The sequence below is a fragment of the Bombus pascuorum genome, chromosome 3 (genome assembly GCF_905332965.1).
Source record: "Bombus pascuorum chromosome 3, iyBomPasc1.1, whole genome shotgun sequence".
NCBI lineage: Eukaryota > Metazoa > Arthropoda > Insecta > Hymenoptera > Apidae > Bombus > Bombus pascuorum.
In genome coordinates this window covers 1,234,947-1,256,609 of record NC_083490.1, presented here as the reverse complement: position 1 = coordinate 1,256,609, position 21,663 = coordinate 1,234,947, and the positions used below count along the sequence as shown (strand labels likewise).

The 21,663-nt window shown below is 44.3% G+C and overlaps 4 protein-coding genes across 6 annotated transcripts; 2 read left to right on the top strand and 2 right to left on the bottom strand.

Moving 5' to 3' along the window:
- The first annotated feature begins 30 nt into the window (after window positions 1-30).
- Window positions 31-6,692, top strand: LOC132905242 (gamma-aminobutyric acid type B receptor subunit 1). Of its 2 annotated transcripts, XM_060956360.1 has the most exons (12): window positions 31-645; window positions 717-815; window positions 906-1,040; window positions 1,111-1,281; window positions 1,362-1,860; window positions 1,939-2,066; window positions 2,155-2,447; window positions 2,522-2,765; window positions 3,003-3,210; window positions 3,280-3,674; window positions 3,758-3,896; window positions 3,974-6,692. In XM_060956360.1, exons 1-12 carry the CDS (start codon window positions 511-513, stop codon window positions 4,015-4,017), a joined length of 2,490 nt encoding a protein of 829 aa, XP_060812343.1. In that variant the 5' UTR covers window positions 31-510; the 3' UTR covers window positions 4,018-6,692. The 2 variants fall into 2 exon arrangements, with proteins under 2 accessions (XP_060812343.1, XP_060812342.1); XM_060956359.1 differs by having other exon boundaries at window positions 2,967-3,210; window positions 3,758-6,692.
- A 76-nt stretch (window positions 6,693-6,768) lies between these two features.
- LOC132905251 (nuclear pore complex protein Nup54) lies at window positions 6,769-10,890 on the top strand. Of its 2 annotated transcripts, none has more exons than XM_060956385.1 (5): window positions 6,769-6,966; window positions 8,420-8,923; window positions 8,993-9,921; window positions 9,995-10,222; window positions 10,299-10,890. In XM_060956385.1, the coding sequence occupies exons 1-5, from the start codon at window positions 6,867-6,869 to the stop codon at window positions 10,419-10,421; spliced, it is 1,884 nt and encodes a 627-aa protein (XP_060812368.1). In that variant the 5' UTR covers window positions 6,769-6,866; the 3' UTR covers window positions 10,422-10,890. The 2 variants fall into 2 exon arrangements, with proteins under 2 accessions (XP_060812368.1, XP_060812367.1); XM_060956384.1 differs by having other exon boundaries at window positions 8,417-8,923.
- On the bottom strand, window positions 7,200-8,403 carry LOC132905270 (uncharacterized). Its single transcript, XM_060956422.1, has 3 exons — window positions 7,994-8,403; window positions 7,785-7,931; window positions 7,200-7,700 (listed from the first exon to the last, which is right to left on the bottom strand). Exons 1-3 carry the CDS (start codon window positions 8,018-8,020, stop codon window positions 7,311-7,313), a joined length of 564 nt encoding a protein of 187 aa, XP_060812405.1. The 5' UTR covers window positions 8,021-8,403; the 3' UTR covers window positions 7,200-7,310.
- Window positions 10,875-17,188, bottom strand: LOC132905252 (zinc finger protein ZIC 1-like). Its single transcript, XM_060956386.1, has 3 exons — window positions 15,464-17,188; window positions 13,283-13,426; window positions 10,875-13,194 (listed from the first exon to the last, which is right to left on the bottom strand). Exons 1-3 carry the CDS (start codon window positions 15,844-15,846, stop codon window positions 11,934-11,936), a joined length of 1,788 nt encoding a protein of 595 aa, XP_060812369.1. The 5' UTR covers window positions 15,847-17,188; the 3' UTR covers window positions 10,875-11,933.
- Between the last annotated feature and the right edge of the window lie 4,475 nt (window positions 17,189-21,663).

Here is a 21,663-nt window from a genome sequence, read left to right as displayed (position 1 = left end):
AAGGTCTAATCGTTTATATATCGATCTTCTAGAAGAAACCTAGGGCACAGAGCCACCCTATCCCCACTACGATCCTTGAAAGCCGGGATGAAATCAATAGAAAGCTCACGCGAACTCTCCGTCTTCGGTAAATTCATTCGCACGCGAAATTTCACGGCGTATCGCGCAGGGAGGAGCGTCGGGACCGGGCGAACGCGATGGAGAACGCGAACACACGATTTTAATGCCGCGTACGTCGCGTTTCGTTAGGGACACCGAGAATATCGGAACATTCCCTCGAGTGCATCGCTCTCTGTTCGCAAAATCCCGAACGGTGGTAAAATCATCGTTCCACGGATCAGTGATTCTCGTTCGAAAACGATCAGCGATCAACGACGATGGCTGTGATTCGTGTAAAGAAAGTACGATACTCGGCATCGTGCTGTTGGGGTGTGTCGTAGGGCAAACAGAAAGTACAGAAGGTTTAAGCTTGCTCGATCGAATAAATGACAAAATTTGGCAAACGACGTGATGATAGGGCTTGTTATATTTTTAACGTTGACGGCAGCGATCGGGGGTTCCTTACCTCCCGACGACGCCGACAATGTGTTGCATATCGGTGGCATTTTTCCCATACGAGGAAAGGGTGGATGGCAGGGTGGCCAGGCGAGTATTCGTTTCTATTCTTTCTTAAACGTAGAAATGTCGCATCGGTTAACGTATACTTCGTTCAACAGGCTTGCATGCCAGCGGTGAACCTGGCTCTAGAAGATGTTAATCGTGAAAAAAATTTGTTACCTGGATTCATACTGAAGCTTCACTCGAACGATAGCGAGGTACGCGAAATGTTTGTCGAGAAGTTTGTAAAGCACCGTAGGGAAATCACGATGAAGCAACTTCGTTAATTGATTGTATCGTCGTTTCAGTGCGAGCCAGGACTCGGTGCCTCGGTGATGTACAATTTATTATACTATAAACCACACAAATTAATGTTGTTAGCCGGATGTAGCACGGTATGTACGACCGTCGCTGAAGCAGCGAAGATGTGGAACCTGGTAGTGGTGAGCGTGGATAAAATTTGTTATTTAGATAAACAAATAGGAAAAGAAAACTGACTCGTGTCGTCTTTAGTTGTGTTACGGTGCATCGTCTCCTGCGTTGTCGGATCGAAATCGGTTCCCGACGCTTTTCAGGACACACCCGTCAGCCACGGTGCACAATCCCACGAGAATTAAACTGTTGCAAAAATTTGGTTGGTCTCGAGTGGCGATCTTGCAGCAAGCCGAAGAAGTGTTCATATCTGTAACGTCTCACTCTCGCACAAATCCATTCAAACTTTCAAACATGGTAATTTATCGTTCTGTTTTCCCCTATGCTTATAGACCGTAGAAGATTTAGAGGCACGTTGCAAGGAAGCAGGAATAGAAATAGTTACGCGTCAGAGTTTCCTGTCCGACCCGTCGGACGCGGTGAGAAATCTGCGTCGCCAAGATGCCAGAATCATCGTCGGTTTGTTTTACGTGGTGGCCGCGAGAAGAGTTCTCTGCGAATTGTATCATCAGAATCTGTACGGCAAAAGTTACGTGTGGTTCTTCATCGGTTGGTACGAGGATAATTGGTTCGAGAAGAACTTGGACACGGAGGGAATCACGTGCACGATAGAACAAATGAGGCGCGCGGCCGAAGGACACTTGACGACCGAGGCTCTCATGTGGAATCAGAATAACGACACGACAATCAGCGGCATGACTTCCGAGGATTTTAGGCAGAGATTGAACAAAGTGCTGAAGGAAAGCAGCTTCGACATCGATAACAATCACTATCCCGAAGGATATCAAGAAGCGCCCCTCGCTTACGACGCGGTTTGGTCGGTGGCGTTAGGTATGAATTCGTATTGCCCCTGTCGTAGAGGAGTTGAATTTTTACCACAGCTCTGTATTCTTCGTATTTGAATCACAGCTTTCAATAAAACAATGGAGAAGCTGAGTAAGCAAGGGAAGAGTCTAAAGAACTTCACCTACACCAACAAGGAGATAGCAGACGAAATTTACTCGGCGATCAACTCCACTCAGTTTCTAGGGGTATCTGTACGTGACTCGGCTAGAACTAGAAATAAAACGAAGGCTTTATCTTTAATGAGAGGCCGATCTTTAATCGATCCTGTATGTGCTATAGGGATACGTTGCGTTTAGTTCGCAAGGTGACAGAATCGCATTGACCCAAATCGAGCAAGTGGTCGATGGAAAGTACGTTAAGTTGGGATATTACGATACGCAAAGCGACAATCTAACTTGGAGGAATATGGAAAGGTGGATCGGTGGCAAAGTACCCCAGGATAGGACCATCGTAAGGACCGTTCTAAGGACAGTCTCGTTGCCTTTGTTTATTTGCATGGGAACCATATCCTCGGTGGGAATCGTAATAGCGCTGGCATTGATAATTTTTAATATATGGAACAGGCACAGAAGGTACATCCATGCTCGTTCCATATTTATCTCCTTCTTCTCTAAATATTTGAGAACGCTGGTATCCCTCTTTCTAGGGTTATAATGTCGTCGCATCCTGTGTGCAATACAATAATGCTTGTTGGAGTGATAGCGTGTCTGGTGTCGGTGTTTCTGTTGGGAATCGATGGTAGATTCGTTGCACCGTGGGAATATCCAGCAATCTGCCAGGCTAGATCCTGGATGTTATCTACGGGATTTACTCTGGCGTTCGGCGCGATGTTTAGCAAAGTGTGGCGGGTCCACAGACTCACGACGAAGACGAAAGCCGATCAAGCGAAAGTAAGTACCGGAAACAACGAATCAACGCGCTCGATTGCTTGAAATCGTTTTAGAGAGTCACCCACGGTAATCACGTGCGATCGATTAACCGATTAACGATCTAATTAATGTTTCTAGTCACGCAGTGTGCCCGCCCCGTGCATGGTTTGCAGATCCTGCTCGTACGACCCTCGACTTTAACGTATTCTCGATTCTTTCTAGTTGTTCATGGCTAAACAAAAAGTTTCGTCCATACAGAAGAAAGTTCAACCGTGGAAGCTGTATACGATGGTAAGCGGACTGTTAGCGGTGGATATAGTGTTGTTAGTCTCCTGGCAAGTATTCGATCCTTTGCAAAGAAAGATGGAAACCTTTCCATTGGAGTCGTCTTCGTTTGGCGACGACGATGCAATGATCAGACCCGAGTTGGAGCATTGCGAGAGCGTACACAATAATATTTGGCTTGGTAAGCTCGTCAACGTGAAACTTATCTCCGATTACCGAGCAAACATCGTCATCTACGTCCTTCTTTCAGGTTTGGTTTACAGCTACAAAGGAATAATTCTGGTGTTCGGACTGTTTCTGGCGTACGAAACGAGGAGCATCAAAGTTAAACAGATCAATGATTCCAGATACGTCGGGATGTCGATATACAACGTGGTTGTTCTCTGTTTGATCACAGCACCGGTGACGATGGTGATCGCCAGCCAGCAAGATGCTAATTTCGCTTTCGTTGCACTCGCCATTATTTTCTGCTGTTTCTTAAGCATGGCGCTGATCTTTGTGCCTAAAGTGATCGAAGTGATCAGGCATCCAAAGGACAAGGCCGAGTCTAAGTACAATCCGGACGTGGGCATGTCGAAGGAAGACGAGGAAAGGTATCAGAAGCTCCTTAGCGAGAACGACGAGCTTCAGAAACTGATCGCCGCGGTAAGGAAACTTTTCACTGTTCGGCTTCGAGATTAGAGCCGTCAACGATTGGCTGTTACGAAGAACGGACGATTCTTTTGCAGAAGGAAGAAAAGATCAAACTTCTAAAACAGACGTTGGCCGAGCGAGACACGCTGAAAGGTGGCGGCGGAAACGTTCCGAAGGATTCGTTGATAGTCGCCGATTTCGTAACCGGCGAGGGGACTTCGGATAGCGCAATCGGTGGGGGTATTTCTGTTTATACTCAATCATCTCGAGCTTCTGCTTCTGACTTTGAGTTTTCAGGATCGTACTTGTAGATTCGCCGTGCGTTAAGTTTCTGCCCTTTCTGGCTGGATCGTAACGAATTTAAGAGAAACTGGGACCTTACGACGACGTTTACTTTTAAGTTCTTTTTAGAGGCTATCGAATCACGCGACGTATTTTCTCGTTGTTTGTCTCTTTTTTGCAAAGTACTATTACATACTATCGCACACCGAACGACACTCGTTGCAATTTTTTAGCGAACGCTTCGAAAGGGAAACGACGCACCAAAGTTCTGAAACGCAAACAGGCGACTCGTTGGCTCGAGACAGCTTTGTTTCTAAGTTGATAGTTCGTAGGATGCGCTGCCTCCTGCCGAGGCGGCGCACTCTGTGTCGTGTACTCGGTGTCTAAACGTATAAATGTTGGATGTATGTATATAACAAACAAAGTAATAGGTGTGCGTATGCGTAGTCCGATCAGTAGCTCTCTGTGTAAAACAAATCCATACGCGCCACATTATTGTTAGGTATCATAGATCGCAAGTTGGCCTACGACTATCCCGTCGTTCTCGTTTACAACGATCATTTTCGTTACCTATTATCGAGATTTTATTATTATACAGATATTTGTACAGAGAAGTTTTATCAAACGAATCAATTCTTAATTAAATCACGATTAGATAAATTTACGCTAGTCGCATTGGTCGCATAAATCGATTACGTAACACGGACCAAACACTTCGTAAAATATTTCCTGTTAACTTTCGAATACTTTACGCAAAATACGCAGTTGTCCGTGCATTATTATCGTGCATCGTATTGGTGCAAAACGCGACAATGCACGACGATCCGAATTTCTTCGCGCACGTTTATACGGGTCCAAGAAACGAATAGACAAACATAAAAGAAAGGAACGTTTTCGTTTATTCGCGAATATTATACGTTCCACGCGAGGTACAAAAGATCGCTTAAATTATTGGATATTGTATAATTTGAATCGCGATCCGTTTGGTCAAAACGTAAGAAACATCGCGGACGTTTCGTTTGCCGCAGGCCTAAATCTTTTTACATAGTCCACGCATGATTTGCAACGATTGCAGTTAAATCTCGTTAGACGATAACCTGGTCGTTTCCGAGACAGCGAATCGATGTGAACCTCATGAAGTCTGCTCCCAAATTGTACGAAACGTTGCACGGTACGCGAAATTGGTGTTCGATCGCGGGCAACAAGGTACACACGTAAAACAGTGAACGTGCTAACGAGATTTAAACGCTTCAAACATTGCGCCATTCATAAATAATTTGGGAGTCTTGATGAGGTGGATCGACGTGCTTTATGGCCAGTTAACGCTTAATCTTTCAGATTGCACCCTCTGATGACTGATCTAAATGTAGAGGTGCTCGGATACTCGAGTCTGATCAGATATTAATTATTTATGAATGGGCAAAGAAACTTTTTACGTTTACCCCGCATGATATCTGAGGGATTATCGTTTTTGAATTCTTCTTTTTAGAAACGGACCAGGTTGGCTGAACGCAAGAACCCCGTCGATATAGGATGACAAAAGCAATACGAGCATACGAACGTACGAACGGGCTAAAAGCTCACGACAAAACGCTCTATTTCTCTTTCTCTTCTAAAACTAGTGTTAAATGTACACATGCGTAATTCCAACGGAACTGCATGTTCTTATTTTGTGATCGGAAACAAACCGGAGATCGTGTTTGTAGCGATAAAAATTCAATTCTATCGTTGCATCGCCGACGAGTTACTTTGACATGCGTATCTCGTCTATAGAAGAGATTATTTCGATGGAATGAGATTTCTTCGGAGAGGCGGCATGGAAAAGCTCCTTGAATTTATAAATGTGCAATTCGGTTAACGTTACGATTTAATCGAAACTAAAGATATTGTATCAAACAGGATATGTCTGAGGATTCTTTTAACGTAATGCCAAAGGTTCAAATTTTACAAACACGAACGTTGAAATATTTGAAAATCTTGAGTTCAGAAACTATTTCACGTTATCAATGGGAAAATAATGTGATTTGACTGCAATTCAAATTTTATCGGTACACAAGACGACTTACGTGTATGTATAACGTAGATTGAACAAGCCACGAAGCACAACTTTTTCGTACTTGCGTTTCAATTTCACCATTCCACGTATACATGACGTTTAGAGAGATTTTACGAATTTCTGTTGAATTGTTTGCGCTCATCCACGTATTTTTTACTATATTTCTTCGATTGACTGTCTCGCGAATTGCGCTTGACTACTATATTATTATACGATATACATATACTAGTCTTATCAAACTGTTAAAGAAAGTATCATATATATATACGTTAGAATATGGAGATATATTTATTTTTAAGTTTTTAAATTATAAAATTCGTTAAAAATTCATATTGTATCTGTTATTGATAACCCTGCGCTTATCGGAAAAGCGTTCGCTCTCGAATCCATTAATCGTTCACGGATCTCTGCTGTGTTACAGTTGCATGATCGAAACAATGTGCTTTCGAATTTAAAATCGAAAGTATTTAATTCGCGTGAATGCGTCGTAATTTTACCATCGTGAACTTTAAAAAGTTTGCAGGAAACCAAACGGACTTTGTTTGAGAGATATTAGAGGACGACACGTATGATTCTCTAAAGAAATACGTATATTTAATACATCATAGATCCATATGGCGATTATGAAAAATATGTAGTACAAATGAAATACAATTGTATTAAAAAATCAAATAAACTTAGTTACAATTTAAGGGCATGATTTTGCCGCGTATTGTGATTTGAACAATCAGCGTTTAGCATGATCACGTGACATCGTGACATCATGTCAGTCGCCATATTCGTTTCATTGTCGCTTATACGAAAATATAAAGCGCGCGCGGTAAATACTGTTTTCGTAATACGATAAATTTAGTTTAATTTGAGAAATGTCATTTGGTACGGGATTCGGAGGAACAACTTCGGCACCCGCTCCTGCGTTTAGCTTTGGTGCAACGGCTTCCACTACGGCGACACCAGTAAAACCGGGTAAGTTGTTTAGTTTATAGGTTAAGTCACATTTCGCTCGTTCTATGGTTACATGTGACCTTTTCGAACGTATTTTCAGCAAAGTTACCATTTTGTATTTTCCATTGGTCCGAAATCTATCGTATGTCTTATAGCTTTTCCAAAACTTGTATTTGTAGATATTCTTGGAATATCAATTCGACGAACACTCCACTTTTCAATGTGCTGTTTCATCATAATGCCTACTAATAATATAATCAGCTTGTATTACATTTCTACGTCGCACGTTAATAATTCCTCAGGACCGTGTTTTACTCGATAAAAAGTTATTGCTAGTTTTATGCAAGTTAGTGTCAAAATCAGTTTTAATTTCTCAAAGAGCTAATGCTGGTTTTATTCGTAGTGGTTGAAAGTTTTCCTAGCAGGGGCTGATTCAGTCCTGTACATCCTGGTTCGCACTCCATGTTTCCCTTCCCAAAGAAATTATTTCTCCTCTTCGACTTAGTTACGATACATGCTGTAATACAGCATAATAACAATATTACAAAAAGAGCGGTTAATAAAGCAATTAAAACCGGCGAATGGCTGGAGGACTCTGTTGGTCGATAATATCCTTGCGTTGCCACAATAGCTTTTGCAAATGTAGATGTTTCTTGTATTCTTTGTGGAACTACGGTAGCAACTGTATCCTCTAAGTAAAACATTTCATTTGGAATTTTACCCATTGTTGTTATCATAACATCTGCTGTAACGTCCTTTGCAAATTGTAACAAAACGTGTTATAATTTATGCTATAATATAGAATGTAATAATATGTATAAAAAAATTCTAAAACATACTCCAATTGTTATATCCGTAGTACCAAATTCGTGCAACAATTCAGTAGAATAATCGATAGGTTCACCAACATGACGGAGTGCAACCTTCCTACCAGATATTGAAGCTATCTTTAATAATTTTTTAGCAAGTTGCCCATATTTGCTTCCCTATTTAATTTCATTAGTTGAATTAGATTTTTATTATACTTTTGCTTTGTTAACAGCCTTACCTGATTTTGCTCGTTTATATACGACATATTGTTTTTTTGCTATGCAATTATCTATAATTCAGGATCTTTTAATAAATTTTTATCATATGAACACGAATTATATGATTTTTTTCGATGCGTTTGAACGCGTGTAGTTAAACTTTACGAACGAATACAGCGCAAATTATTATTGCGATCTTGTGCAAGACATTTCTGTCATATACTAGTTTTTCTACTTGAAGCAGTTTCAAATCAGTAAAAACAAAAGTCAACTTTTCAGCAAGGAAATTGTACAACTTCATATTATATATATATATATTACTTCGTAACCGGCGTATTTATGTATCACGAACGTCTCGTTCCTATATATATCGCTTATATAGTTGTATGCTGTATCGTTATTAAATATTTCACATTTGAACAAATATTGCAAAAATACTTTAGCAGGGTTTGGAACGCCATCTTTTGGATTTAGTACGCCGGCTACCTCAGCACCAAGTCTCTTTGGTTCCTCTTCGACTCCAGCAACAGGAGTATTTGGAAGTGGTACCACTTTCGGTACACCAGCTACAACTAGTTTTGGTAACACAGCAACAGGTGGCTTTGCCTCGGCACCTACTTTTTCTGCTTCTGCTACCAGTTTTGGAACTACCCCAGTGTTTGGCACGCCTGCTTCATCGGGCACTGCATTCGGCACCACTTCTACTTTTGGTAGCACACCAGCCACCACCACTGTATTCGGTACATTTGGAACCACCACAACATCCTCTTTAGGCTTTGGTGGTTTCAGTGGATTTGGAACTACAACAACCACCTCTGCGCCTTCCCTTTTTGGGGGATTTGGTACTACAAGTACAGCCCCCACTTTTGGTACATCTGTAGGTTTTGGCGCTTTCGGCGCAAAACCAACGACAACAACTACAGCCACTGGCTTTGGTGGTTTTGGTACAGGTTGGTAATAACTGCACCATTCCTTTATTTATCAACGTATTTTTTACTCAGATTAAATTATCTATGCAGGTACAGGATTTACGGGGTTTGGATCTGGGTTAGCACAGAATCAACAACAGTTTCAGCAGCAACAACAACAGTTTCAGCAACAACAACAGCAGCAACAGCCTGCTAATACCATATCCGAAGCGTTATACAACGCCGTATTTAATTGCCAGTTATATAACGATGAACGTGACAATATTATCGCGAGGTGGAACCTCATACAAGCTTTATGGGGAACTGGAAAAGCCTATTATTATATGAATGCTCCACCTATAGAGCTTAATCAAGAAAATCCACTATGTAGATTCAAAGCTATCGGGTACAGTCGGATGCCCGATGCTGATAACAACGACGGTCTGGTCGTACTTTGTTTCAATAAAAAGAAAAAGGATGTTAAAGAGGGTGAAGCACGATTGATCGGTTTTATGAATAATATTTTGGGAAATAAACCTAATTTATCGCTCACAATAGACAATATTAAAGCGACCGGAGAAGACAAAAGTCAGGTGACCATTTTTATCACCGAAAAAGGAATTACTGGTGCTCCAAGAAAAATCCCTGCCAGCGAGTTAGTTGCGTATTTATCGCAACCGATGCAGAAGCAACAATTAGTGCAAAATGGTGTAGAAGATATGTTACCTTTAGTGAAATTAGATCCTGCGCAGCTTAAGGAATACTTAGACAATCCGCCTTGCTCGATCGACCCACGATTATGGAAACAGGCTCAACTGGACAATCCCAATCCAGAACTTTATATACCTGTGCCGATGATCGGCTTCCAACAAGTTAAGCACAGGTTAAAGTGCCAAGAAGAAGAAACAACGAGGCACAGAAATTTCCTAGACATGGCGGCTGATGAAATACAAAGATTACAGAGACAACATACGGCGATACAAGCTAGATTAAAGGAACATCGGAGGACTCTGTTAGAATTACAACACAGGGTGTTGCAGGTATGTAAATGTATTTTCTGGTAATTATTTTAAACGGCATACGTTCTATTTATATATTTAAATATTTCTTCAGGTGCTGGTACGTCAAGAAATTACACGTAAAGTTGGGTTGTCTCTGCAACCGGAGGAAGAAGTTCTAACACGTAGGTTCGAATCTATGCATTCTCAAGTTAGCGCCCCAACTCAGTTCAAAGGTAGAATTAGTGAAATGCTATCTCAATTGAGAATGAGAAATCATATAGACACACAGAATCAGGAAAGGTACGCGATGGACCCCATAGCGCAGGATGATATAAAAGCGGTACGTAAAGAAAATGTTTACGGAAAAGTTATCGAAGAATGCATACGTAATCGGTGCTTTTTTTTTCTTTTATTAGTACCTAACAATGGAGCAACAGGGCATGGCACAACTTATAGCAACGATAAACTCCGATCTAAAAAGTTTGAAAATCATTAAAGACGGCATGTCTGAACTCTTAATGAGTCATAATATATCGTGAGAATAATATATAGCAACGCAATTTTCTCGCGTATTTTTGTCAACATACTTCAAAAGATATGGTCATTACTATTGCCGATAAATAAGATTGTAAATCCAGCTAACAACAGAGATACTGCACCTCCGTAAAATTGGTGCCATATTCATTCTGAATCTACTTCCTAACTGCAACTATTGATTTTTTTTTATTACGAGTTAAACACGTGTTTTTACGACGTTAAACTTTATTTTGCTCGAAGATAACGTTTATCAATTATGATAATTTTCTACGTATTAAACGACTGGCGTCAATATCGAACCAACCTGTTTTGGCGATATTTAAAAAGAGAGAAGTTTTTATAGGCGTGACCGCGACTCATATTCTTTCACTGATGTTATCAAAAATGCGGTTATACAATATTTCCGACATCGAGGGTAAGATGAAACTTGTTATGCGCTAAGAAAAAAATAAACATTTTTTACATAAATAATGTTTTTATTGAATAGTTTAATGTCATTAAACACGCTTTTTCTCATTGCAGTACTTTCCTTCATACGTCTAACATCTTGAATACCTTATACATAATACAACTTTATATACATATTATACATAGATGTTGAACATTACATATCGGACCACTTCTTTCAGACACATTATGATACAACGGTCGTTTGACCGTAACGTTACTTGGGAATTTTATAAAATACGTACCTCGCGTGTTCTCATTTACTTTAATCTATTTTGTTTGTTAGGTTTTGGTTTAACGTGTGTATATACAGGTATCGACGATGATTTCGTTCTAGACGATCGTTCGGACTACCCGTAAATCTAAATCTGAGACTCTTCTAATTACGTTGCTAAAGGAGTTATTAACGAATTAAGATTGAGCAAACCTTATTCGATATCAAACTGTTTCTGCTTCGACTAACTTCATCGTACGACAGACATTAACGTATTACAATATATTTGGCTTCACAGTCTAACGAAAACGGACAACTTTCTCTTCGCCAACGCCAACCTTCCTTCAAACCGATACATTTTATCAACCTTTATCTCCCTCCACTTAATTGATCAACTAATCAACTTTTATAGTTTTTAGTTATCATCGAATCGAATAAAGTAGGCAAAAATAGCGATCCTCAACCTTTTTATGCAGCCTCGCTATAATCTGGAAAAACTAATTTGATGTAAAATGACGAAAGCAAGAACCATGGCCCGAGTAGAAATTCAAATTCTCCAATGTTCAAAGTCGCCCTGGATTTATAACAATATCGAATAAGACGTTACGACCTAAGAATATTTTTAAATTATAAAAATAGACTCGCTAAAGTGTACGAAGACTCAAGGCACTCGATTCCAGGACGGCCTCGAAGATGTTCGAACCCCGGCCACGGTCGGTAGTTTAAGACGACTGTTTCAACAGAACTTAAAAAATTCACGAATTCGTTGCGAGAAAAATATACCTACAAAGTTGTGAGCGTTCTAATTTTACTCGTTGCGACGTTAACTTTAATACGATGTGAAAAATTCTCCTTATTTATTGATTGTCAAATCCAATGGAAGATCCTGCTCCATCTCTACCACATTCTCGTTCTTAACTCGAAGGTCTTGTCCGCAGGTATTGTTCGTGTCCACGATGTTGCCCCACATATTCTGTAATCCGTATTGCAGATCCACCGTGCCCAACAGGTGTCTAAACAGAGGATTCTGCGTCTTGAGGATTAAATCCGACAGGATCTTGGTCTTCTCCAAGATATTGTCGTTACTGTGCACGCAACACTTGTGACGACAACAGCAATCGGTGGTATCTTTGCACATATCCTCCTTGGTCGGTATTTGCTCGACCTCCATTTTCAGGTCTTCCGCTCGTTTTATCACAGAATGTCTCACTGGATCGCAAATAACGACGTTCTCCTTTTTGCAGGGCGTGCTGTTGATAATGGACTCGATGTTCCTGTAATCGACCGTGCTGACCTTACCGGGGCATTCGATGGGTTCCTCGATTTTGATGGGCGTCGACTGCATTCCGATATGAGGCAACGTTTCGGGGACATGGTGCGGACTGGTCTGAGGCGAGACGGACCGAACCGATTGAGGTGGACTCTCCTTGATGATCGGGTTGTTGGATACGTACATGGGATTCACCTGAATTCTGTCCGGTATTATGTAACTCTCGTCATAAATTCTCGGATAGATCTTCACTTCCTGTTCGTAGGTTTTCCTCGGCGTGACGTGCTCCTGTTCCTTGCGTTGATCTTGCAGGTTGTACATGTTATTCCACTCGACGAAATTCCTCTGCTCCTCGAAGCTATTGCTGGCCTTTGGACTAGAGCCTGATACGCTGCTCTCGATGCTGCTGTCTTTCTTGTCGGACGACTCGGAATGGGTACTGCTGCTCTGCTTCTCCGGCGTGACGGTATCGAATCTCGCTTTCTCCTGCGAATTGTTTTCCTCGAAACTCTTCTCTTGCACCTTGTCGTTGTTATTCACGTAGTGTCTGTAGGTTTTCACGTGTTTACGCAGAGAGGAAGGGTCGGTGTACCTCTTGGGACAGCCAGGTACCTTGCAGCAGTAAGGCTTGTCCACGGCGTGAGTTCTGGTGTGCTTGAACCTGTCCGAGGAGTTGGAGTAAGCTTTGTTGCAGCCTTCGACGGGGCAAACGTAAGGGCGTTCACCGGTATGAGAACGAGCGTGAATCTTCAGGTTTTCCGCTCTGCTGAAGCTTTTGTCGCATTGGAAACAGTGATGCGGTTTCTCGTTCGTGTGCGTTCGAACGTGGACCAGCATCTTGTACCTGGATAACGAAAGAAATAGCGAGGTAAAACTCGAAACTCGAAACTCGAACGGTTTTAAATTCTAGAAAAATAAGAAAAAGATTTTACCTGGCGTTAAATCCACGTTCACCTCTGGCACACCCTTCCCAGCCGCAGTAAAAAAGACCACGTGGTCCTGGCGCAGCATGAAGTCGCGCAACGTGTCCTGCCAGCTGTTCCAGGGATGTGAACCAACGACCACAATTTTGCCATCTGCGAATTGGAGCAAGACGCGTTAGCCTTTGGTCTCGTCGGTACAATTTTAATTCGACTCGCTGTGTCGTCCGTCAGCATCGGCAACGTAAGTAACTACGTATTAAGCGATCGCACGGGAATAGTCGCGAAACGTTTACGGCTATTGATCTTTGATCGTTGGATCGTTCCTATCAATCGTACCGTTCATAAGATGATTATCGTTTAAGGCCAATCTCTCGAATCTTGTAGTTCTTCCCGTCAATCGATCTATTTATATTACTTATTCTCCCTGTCGCTCATATACCGGGAATTTCTAAATATAACCAACACGCGCGAGAAGGGTCGCCCCGTGCATCTTGATCGTTCGATCGATTCGCGCTCGACTCGCTATCCCTACGCTTCGAACTCGAGAGAAACGCTGCTCGTAAAATCTTGGAAAAGTCTCGTTCGCTTCGAGATCGATTCGAGTTGTTCCCTGGTTTTCAAGGTTGCGCCGCCAGCAGCATGCTATCACGTGAACCAGAGTCGACGTACATAAACGTAAATAGTGGGATTGAAACGACGCGACGCGGGCGTTCGGTTGAAATATCGACGGGCGATTTACGTCAAGAACATCCGTTCAACCGACCAATTGATACCAATTCCGTCCGTTGTGCAATTGGCGTCGCTTGACACCAGTTTATCTGGACGCATGGGCTTTGATACTATCACAGCAAACGACGTCGCATCCGTGAACGATATGCTCGCGTAAAAGGTTGCGGATCAAGGCGACGCCAGCTAATCCCTCAGAACCGCTCTTATATACTCGCGTAATCGCCGGTGTAGAATTTTCTCGTTTTTATCAGACTCACGTTCGCGATCCAGCGATTTCACGGAAAATCCAGCGTTTATCGAATTTCAAGCAAAGCGAAAGATTCGGCGTGTGACGCGTACGAGCATCGCAATTACAACGATGCGACGACATCGTCCACGATTGCCACGGTGATAACAAAGCAGGCATTCCCGAGTGCACGAGGCTACCACATGCAAAGCGCGAGCACGTAACGAGTTGTTGACGCGATAAACGATCGCACCGTTTCCCCAGCCGAAATCTTCTTAACGAAGTAGAGCGTGAGTCGAGCCCGCGAATGCCATCTTACCGTGTAATCGCGTATCGTCATTTCAGGGTTATCGAAATTTGACATTTTCTTCTAGTATTGTAATCGCTTAGATTCGTTAATCGCTTCGATATTTTGTACCCCGCCCCCCCTCTCCTTCCGCTGGCTTTACTTATTTTTATATTTTGTTCTTTCCTCCTTTTCCAACTCGTGGCTCTCGCTTGTTGGATTCTTTTTCAAGTTTGTGAAACTTGGACGATGTAATAAGGTGTTTCCTTCGATCGATTCGCGCGAATTTCGATCGAGGAACCAGGCTGCTAGACGACTTTAGAGTCTCGGTCGAATCTAGCGGGAAGAGGAGAGCAAAGAAAGAGAAGGAATGATATGGAAAAAGAGCAGAGTGCCGTTTGATATCGCGACGGATACGGGAAACTGGTTAGAACCGGAATGGGACGCGTGCTGCGAACGTAACCGCGCGCGCGCGCCACAGATAAATTAGCGTCACTTAAGAGAGTCGCGCGTGAATTGCGCGCGTTTCGCGTACAAACTCATCGTCGGTGACCATCGTCGACTAAAAACGTTGTTCGTGTGAAAAAGGCGAACGAAGCGGAAAGCGAACGGCGAAGAGTCGCCCGAAGCGAGTCGTTTGGACGAAGGACGAGGGAAAGAGAACGTAATTGCGCATTAAGCTATTTTTCTCAGAACGAGATGCACAATCGAATATTTAAAAAGCGTTTCGGACTCGATATTTTGTACACGGGTCTGACATATCCGCGTTCAATTTGGACAACGGTCGCGTATTCGCAAATTCTGTTTCGGACAAGCGTACGGTAACACTAGGTGTTGGCAAAATATCTTTACTACTCGAACGAACGGCATCTCGAATTGTCTCTGAAAATTTGTAACGAAACTCTAGCTTAGGACTATTTTAGAATCGAAATAGCGGTGTATAATTTACCTGCATTTTAGTTGAGCATTTTCGCCACGTCGAATGGAGCCAAGTTCCAAGCTGGAGTTGGAGGCGTCCGAGTCGCTGTGAGCTGGACTAGGTGGTCCACCGTTTGCCAACCCATCCGGCGAGACTCCCAAACCCGGTATCACAGCCGACGGGGAAGTTGCGAGTTCTTCCTCGATCGGCATGCTTCGTGGCCAAACCGGAAGGTCCAGCGGTGCTTGTTGTTGCAGGTTGAGACTCTCGTAGTAGCTGGGGTTTGGGCTGGTCGAGTAACCGGAAATCGGGCTGTAAAAACCCGGCACCACTCCTAGCAGCGTGCCCGGATAGCGAACAGAGCCGTACGGACCAACGTGGCTTGGCATTCTACCCGGAACGTAAACGATCATGTTTATTCTTTCTTGTATTTATCTGTTCCCCTTAATTTCGTTACGTCGATGAACTGGCCAATTTGATCGAAAAACGTGCAAATTTTCCTGATACCGGATCGCCGTGTACCTTGTTTGTCTGGATCAACGAGAATTATTGTCGGAATTAAGGATCGGAAAAATTGAAAAACTATCGTGTTTGCTTTGACAGACGATTTGATAGAATTTGGAATGGATTTGGAGGATGGAAAAGAACACGTTGAAATACGTAAGTTTTAGGAGTGTAATTTTGTTTCATCGGCTGCCTATATCTATCTGGCTGTGATCGACTCGTTGATCGGAATCGTCCTTTCCTCGAATCGCGACCTCAAACGCCTTCGAAAATGTCGTCTTATCAACGAGTTTCGAAGGTGACGTCTCGTTTACCTCAATTCGTAACGAACAGAGAGAACGATCGGCGCATCGATGAAAATCGTGAACAAGACTTTCCAGGTCTTGCCGTATCCTCGTAGGCTCTCTTTCGAACCTGATCGCGCTTTCGATTCCTTTTCCTGAACACCGTCGCCAACGACAAGTCGAGCACGGCACAGTACGCTCACATACACACTTTCGCCGTAGCGCGCACACTTTTATCACACTTAGTCCGAGTCCGTATCGTCAGATGTATTTGAACCGGTTCGACTTGAGTATACGATAGCTCAGGAATTGTTTGCTGTACTCGATCGAGAACATAACTAGGCTGGCCCGTGACAGACTCATCAAACGCGAGCACCCTTTCCTCGTGGAGGCCGTCGCTTTCGCCCAACGATACCACCGATTCGATTTGCGACCCCGATCGAATCGACTTGAGGCTTCCGTGGCGCACGGAACAGCCCCCTCTGATGCCTACTGTTGGTCCGTCAAACGCTCCACAGATCGGTTCCCGTCGACGCTAGAACAACGTCGCCTCCATCTTTTCGTTTCTCTTTCCTCGTATCTCGTCGCTCGATCTCTCTGCCTCGACTTCCCTCTTTATCTTGGAGCAAAGATCTCGGCTCCGGTTGGCAGCGTGACGCGTCGATGATCAGGTGGTCAGAGTTACCCCCCAGGAACGTCGATGAATCGCGTACCACGGTGGTCGACTACTGGCGCAGACGCGTATCGATGATCCTCGTCGAGTAACTTAAGAGCCAAAGACCGATAGACGGAGAGCGCGAAGCGTAGCACAGAGAAGGGAGAAGAAAGACGATCGAAGAACAAGAGGAAGCCGTCTGTTGCGAAAAGGCTGCAACGAACGTGGAACTAATGTCAACGACGAACCAGCCGCTTTATATATAGCCGCGCTATCGTCGCCGATAACGTCCCACGCCTCTCCGCCCGGGCGCACCAATACACCGACATTGATAACAACCGACTGCAATGCGTCAGTGGACGGAACCGTGTGGACTTACCGATATCTTCGAAAGCAACGTTGGATAACTCGTTATGTTACGGAAGATGAAAACGGCGCCAGTTTTGCCAACATTTGGAATTTACAGGATGATCGATGATTGTTTGTTGTCGGTAGCTTATCTCGAAAGACAATACGCCTCGACGAACACGATTTATACGAACATTTCGTCGAGTAACTTTTCCTTTTTATTTTCCAAATTTACATGTCCAAAAACGAAAGAATATGTCGTTATTCCCAAAATCTTGGAATTTGTTGCGTCTTCGAGTAACGCGCAACGGCTAAAGTTTCGAGGAATCGTAGAGAATCGTCAAGCTATCTGGAAATAACTTGGAAATCTCGAAACTCGGACGTCAGCTGGATTATTCGAACGACGTCACGTTTAATCATCGGTAGCAGCTTGCGTAGAATCGATCTGTAACCAGTCGTTGCATCGAAAACCGACGGTTCTGTGCCTTGAGCGAGGAAAAAGATGACGACAGGTGCTACAATCATTTAGGATTCGCACCCGTGAATCCTATTCATAGCACCTCTTTCCCCGCCAAGTGGATGAGAACAAAGTTCTGCGTAGGTATCTCCGAGAAGCCTGCGCAACGTTATCGCGACTCGCATTAACGCGTTGCCGCGAATGAGCGCTCGCAAGCTGAGTCAATAGACCTCGACTCGAGTAATTCCCTCCCACGAGTCAAAATTTCAGCCTAGCAAGTAACACGTGGTCGCACCGTGGGTGGGCCCTCTCGCGCTTACGTTTCAAAATCCTTGCTTGGACCAAGGTCTCGTCGCCACCATGCACGAACGCGTGTTTTCCGTAATCCTATCGCAACGACATTAACGATCGTGAACGATAAATTAATCGCGATCGACGATAATCGAGGACCAGCCCGTTCTTGGACGAAGAATTGCGTCGATAAAAGTTAGAACAGAGGGATCGTGATCCGAGCGTCACGTGGCTGAGCCTATCGAGAACTAGCGAAATAAAAGACGTCGAGTGCGTTCGAACCGTGACGATTTCAAGGAAGAAGAAGGAATTTGACACGAAATAGCGACGAGCAAATAAAATCGGACCCCCTCTACGAAGTTTCAGTGGAACAAGCGGCGAGGTGCGTCGCAGTAAACGTTTGACGTCGAGTCTCGTTCTATCTCGACGAAGAAAAAATTTCGAGTTACGCAAGTGTTCTCGTCACGGACCACCAATCGCGACGGCTAGTCGTCTCGCAAGCGCTGCCGGATTCGCGGTATCGAACAGATTACACGAAACTAATCGCGTTCGATGCGAGTAGGGGGCAGAGCTGCTCGAAAGTCGAATATTGTCCGTGGGTGCATTCGGACCGGTCGAGACACGATCGATTCGAGCCCGTTTCCGTTGATGGGCCGACCTTGAATTTATTCCGATCCTCTAGCGTTCGATCATCGCGCGCAAACAACCTTGCGTGCGACTGAAAAGATCAACGAGCCGTCAATAATCATCGTGGGTTCGATCATGGGTCGAGCGATCGCGTATCTCTGGTATTATAGACTTTACCGACTCGGATCGTATCTACGACGATTCTCAACGTTACCGAAAATATCTTAGAAATGTCAATGGAAATATCGATAAACTATATTGTGTCAAGGTTACGATTACGAGAATCATCTGGCTTTTGCTTTCGAACGAGCAAACAAGAATCGCTTACGAAACTATCTTCGAAGTTCGAGAGGAAAACGACGTTTCCGCGGCAGATGCGTGCCAACCGACCCCGAACGTTACGATAAATGGACCATTCTCGGCGAAATGAAAAATCGAACGTCGCTGTTCGCTCATTCCCCACGGTTCGATCTTTGGCGAACAAAACCAGGGAAACTAGGCGAGACTCGTGACCCTTCGAAAGCGGACGAACTTTACACGCTCCATGAGAAAATTTTCAACGCTCTTCGTAGCGTTCTCCGAAGGCGATTCTTCGATTAATTTTACCACGTTTCCTTTGTCGCAGGCAAAATTTTGGATTTTCGCGTGCAACTACCTATTTGCCAATTTCGGATCGAACGGTGTGCGGCCTTCACGGAGTAATTTATCGACGCGAGACGATATACGTTTCTTCGTCAGGATGCTAATCGAACGGCAATCTAATCTGGAATCGCGGGTCAGAATTGGTCTCGTGCGCGTTGGTAAACAAGCACCAGAGTCAAGATCAAGATCCACCTGTTGCTATCAGCGGCAGTGATTCTCAACCGGTTTTTAAGGCAAACTTTCCTTATAGCATCTTGTCTTCTTTCTTATCTGTATCGCGACGAAAACATTCTATTTCGATAGATTTACGCGCTAAATAACACGGTAATCCAGATAAGCGTAGAAAAGAATGGCGATGCATTTTTTATGTCGCGGCGTTGTTTGTATTTTTTCAACGTTACGCGTATCGGATTTTTCTGGAAGATGGATCATACCAGCGAGCTACTCGAGACCGTCGAAGAACCGATGCTCGCAACCTTCGTAAGAGGAGAAAAGCTATCTACGTGAGAAGTGGCACATCTCGCTGTTTGTTAGATAAGAACACAGCGGGTGGTATTGCTCATGGTAAGATACGAATTTTGACATAGCACAAGCAGGATGTCGGTTCGCGTCGTTATCACGCCGTGATATCACCGATAGATGCGGCACACGAGCGATTCGAAAAAATGACTTCTTTCCCCCCTTCGGAATCACGTGTTCGCTTCGTTCCACGTATCGTTCACCGTCCAACTTGCGTTACGTCGCAAGAAGCCATATCGTACACATTGTACACACGGATGAAAGAAACTACGCTCGTGGAGAGATTAAGAAACGATCAAGAAGGCATTAGGGGGTTGGACGTAATAAGGGGACAAAGAGTGGTGGCGCGAGCGACATCCTGATGGCGACACGGCAGATGCCAGACGGAAGATAGACGTTAAAAGGAAGAAAAAAATTAAGGATTTCCCGAGGAGCGCGGGCTGCCATTGTCTGTCGATCTTAACTCGAGGATGATCAACGTCCGGTATATACCTGGTGTCTCCACTTCCATCCGATCGTATCTTATAAATTTTCGGCACGTCGCTTTTCATTTTTCCGTGACAATTCAATCGACGTGTACAGATATACAAGTCGAAGAGTCGTGATGTCCATTCCACATGGACGACGAAACCGTGTACGGTGTACGTTTAGTAGGGTTTATCGGTAAATCTAGGATCTCGGATATCTGGATACGCCAAGTTCGACGAATAATTTGATCATCGACGACCACGAGCAGCCGTACACGAAACGTATAGCAGGTGATACACGACGGATCGATGGATCGTATCGTGCGAAACGCGCGAAAACGAAAATTTCTAAGAGGCGACTTTGGCGTGGAACCGCGATACCGGCTCCCGGCCTTAGATACCCCCAGCGGCCCTACGCAAGCATATTAACGAATATGGTACCAACAGCTTTCTCTCGTCCCTTGCACCGGATGGATTGCCACCCCTCGTCTCGCATGACACCCCACGGACCGAACTGCCGGCGTCGGCGCGCTTTGATCTCGAAGAACGCGGCGAACAGGTAGAAGAGACGGAGAAAAGGAAGGGAAAGGATGAAAAGGTTGAAGGAGAAAGACGGACAGCCAAAGACGGAGATTCCAGCGGGACCAATGAGATCCGGACCCGGCTCTAAACTCGAGAAAATATGTTCGGAGTTTTTAGATTGAGATCCGCCGGAGATAGCCCTTTCCCTTGATCCTTCCACCTCTCCTTCCTTCTGCTTCTCTCTTCTTTTTTCTCTCTACTCTCTGCGTACCTCCTTGTCGCGCAGCTTACGCGTCCATGGAACGCCGAAAGAGGTTTCTCCACCCTCTGCCCCCACCGTCAGCCTCTCCGATCTTTCATTTAGATTTGATTTCGGTATTCCACCGGCGAAACATCTTCCACAGGCCCGGAGGGAATTTCCGAGATCCCCGACTCGCCAACGAGAGAATCGTTTTCGGTAGCTGGACGCGGTCTTGTCTTTTATTTACTAATGGACACGGGCACCGGATCGGTATCCAAGGCCTCGCACACGAATTATAGCTTTCCCCGAGCAACAAGGGGATTACGGAGGCAACACGATTCATCGGCTAGTTTAAAGATCCGTCGTCGTCCGTTGGGAGTTGGGTGGAAGGTAGAAGAGAAGGACGGCGGCGGTTCACGGACCTCCAAGCAAGAATTTACACGGCACCCGTGTGTTTGCGGCGTTTTAACTCGCACCAAAGCAACGAAACGCATATATAGAACGCGTGGCACTTTGCGTGTGGCTGCCGCTACAGAAATACCCTGTGAACAGAGAGGGTGCAGGGTATCGAAGCTCGCGAGGACGGTAGAGGGTCGCAGTCGGTGGCGCAGCGGGGGTTGAAATTCCCGTGGTTCGATCGCGGTACCGCGTCGTCTAACGTAGACGTCCTCGG

Excerpts from the sequence above, each read along its gene's own strand:
- LOC132905252 (XM_060956386.1), bottom strand. The coding sequence starts at position 15,846 with ATGATCGTTTACGTTCCGGGTAGAATGCCAAGCCACGTTGGTCCGTAC. Across the intron at positions 13,427-15,463 it reads AATGCTCAACTAAAATGCAG|ATGGCAAAATTGTGGTCGTT; the intron begins GTAAATTATACA and ends TCCAATTCGCAG. Across the intron at positions 13,195-13,282 it reads GAACGTGGATTTAACGCCAG|GTACAAGATGCTGGTCCACG; the intron begins GTAAAATCTTTT and ends TTCGTTATCCAG.
- LOC132905251 (XM_060956384.1), top strand. The coding sequence starts at position 6,867 with ATGTCATTTGGTACGGGATTCGGAGGAACAACTTCGGCACCCGCTCCT. Across the intron at positions 6,967-8,416 it reads GGCGACACCAGTAAAACCGG|CAGGGTTTGGAACGCCATCT; the intron begins GTAAGTTGTTTA and ends AAAATACTTTAG. Across the intron at positions 10,223-10,298 it reads CGCAGGATGATATAAAAGCG|TACCTAACAATGGAGCAACA; the intron begins GTACGTAAAGAA and ends TTCTTTTATTAG.
- LOC132905242 (XM_060956359.1), top strand. The coding sequence starts at position 511 with ATGATAGGGCTTGTTATATTTTTAACGTTGACGGCAGCGATCGGGGGT. Across the intron at positions 816-905 it reads TTCACTCGAACGATAGCGAG|TGCGAGCCAGGACTCGGTGC; the intron begins GTACGCGAAATG and ends TCGTCGTTTCAG. Across the intron at positions 1,861-1,938 it reads GGTTTGGTCGGTGGCGTTAG|CTTTCAATAAAACAATGGAG; the intron begins GTATGAATTCGT and ends TTTGAATCACAG.
- LOC132905270 (XM_060956422.1), bottom strand. The coding sequence starts at position 8,020 with ATGTCGTATATAAACGAGCAAAATCAG. Across the intron at positions 7,932-7,993 it reads ATATAAACGAGCAAAATCAG|GGAAGCAAATATGGGCAACT; the intron begins GTAAGGCTGTTA and ends GAAATTAAATAG. Across the intron at positions 7,701-7,784 it reads CTACGGATATAACAATTGGA|GACGTTACAGCAGATGTTAT; the intron begins GTATGTTTTAGA and ends CAATTTGCAAAG.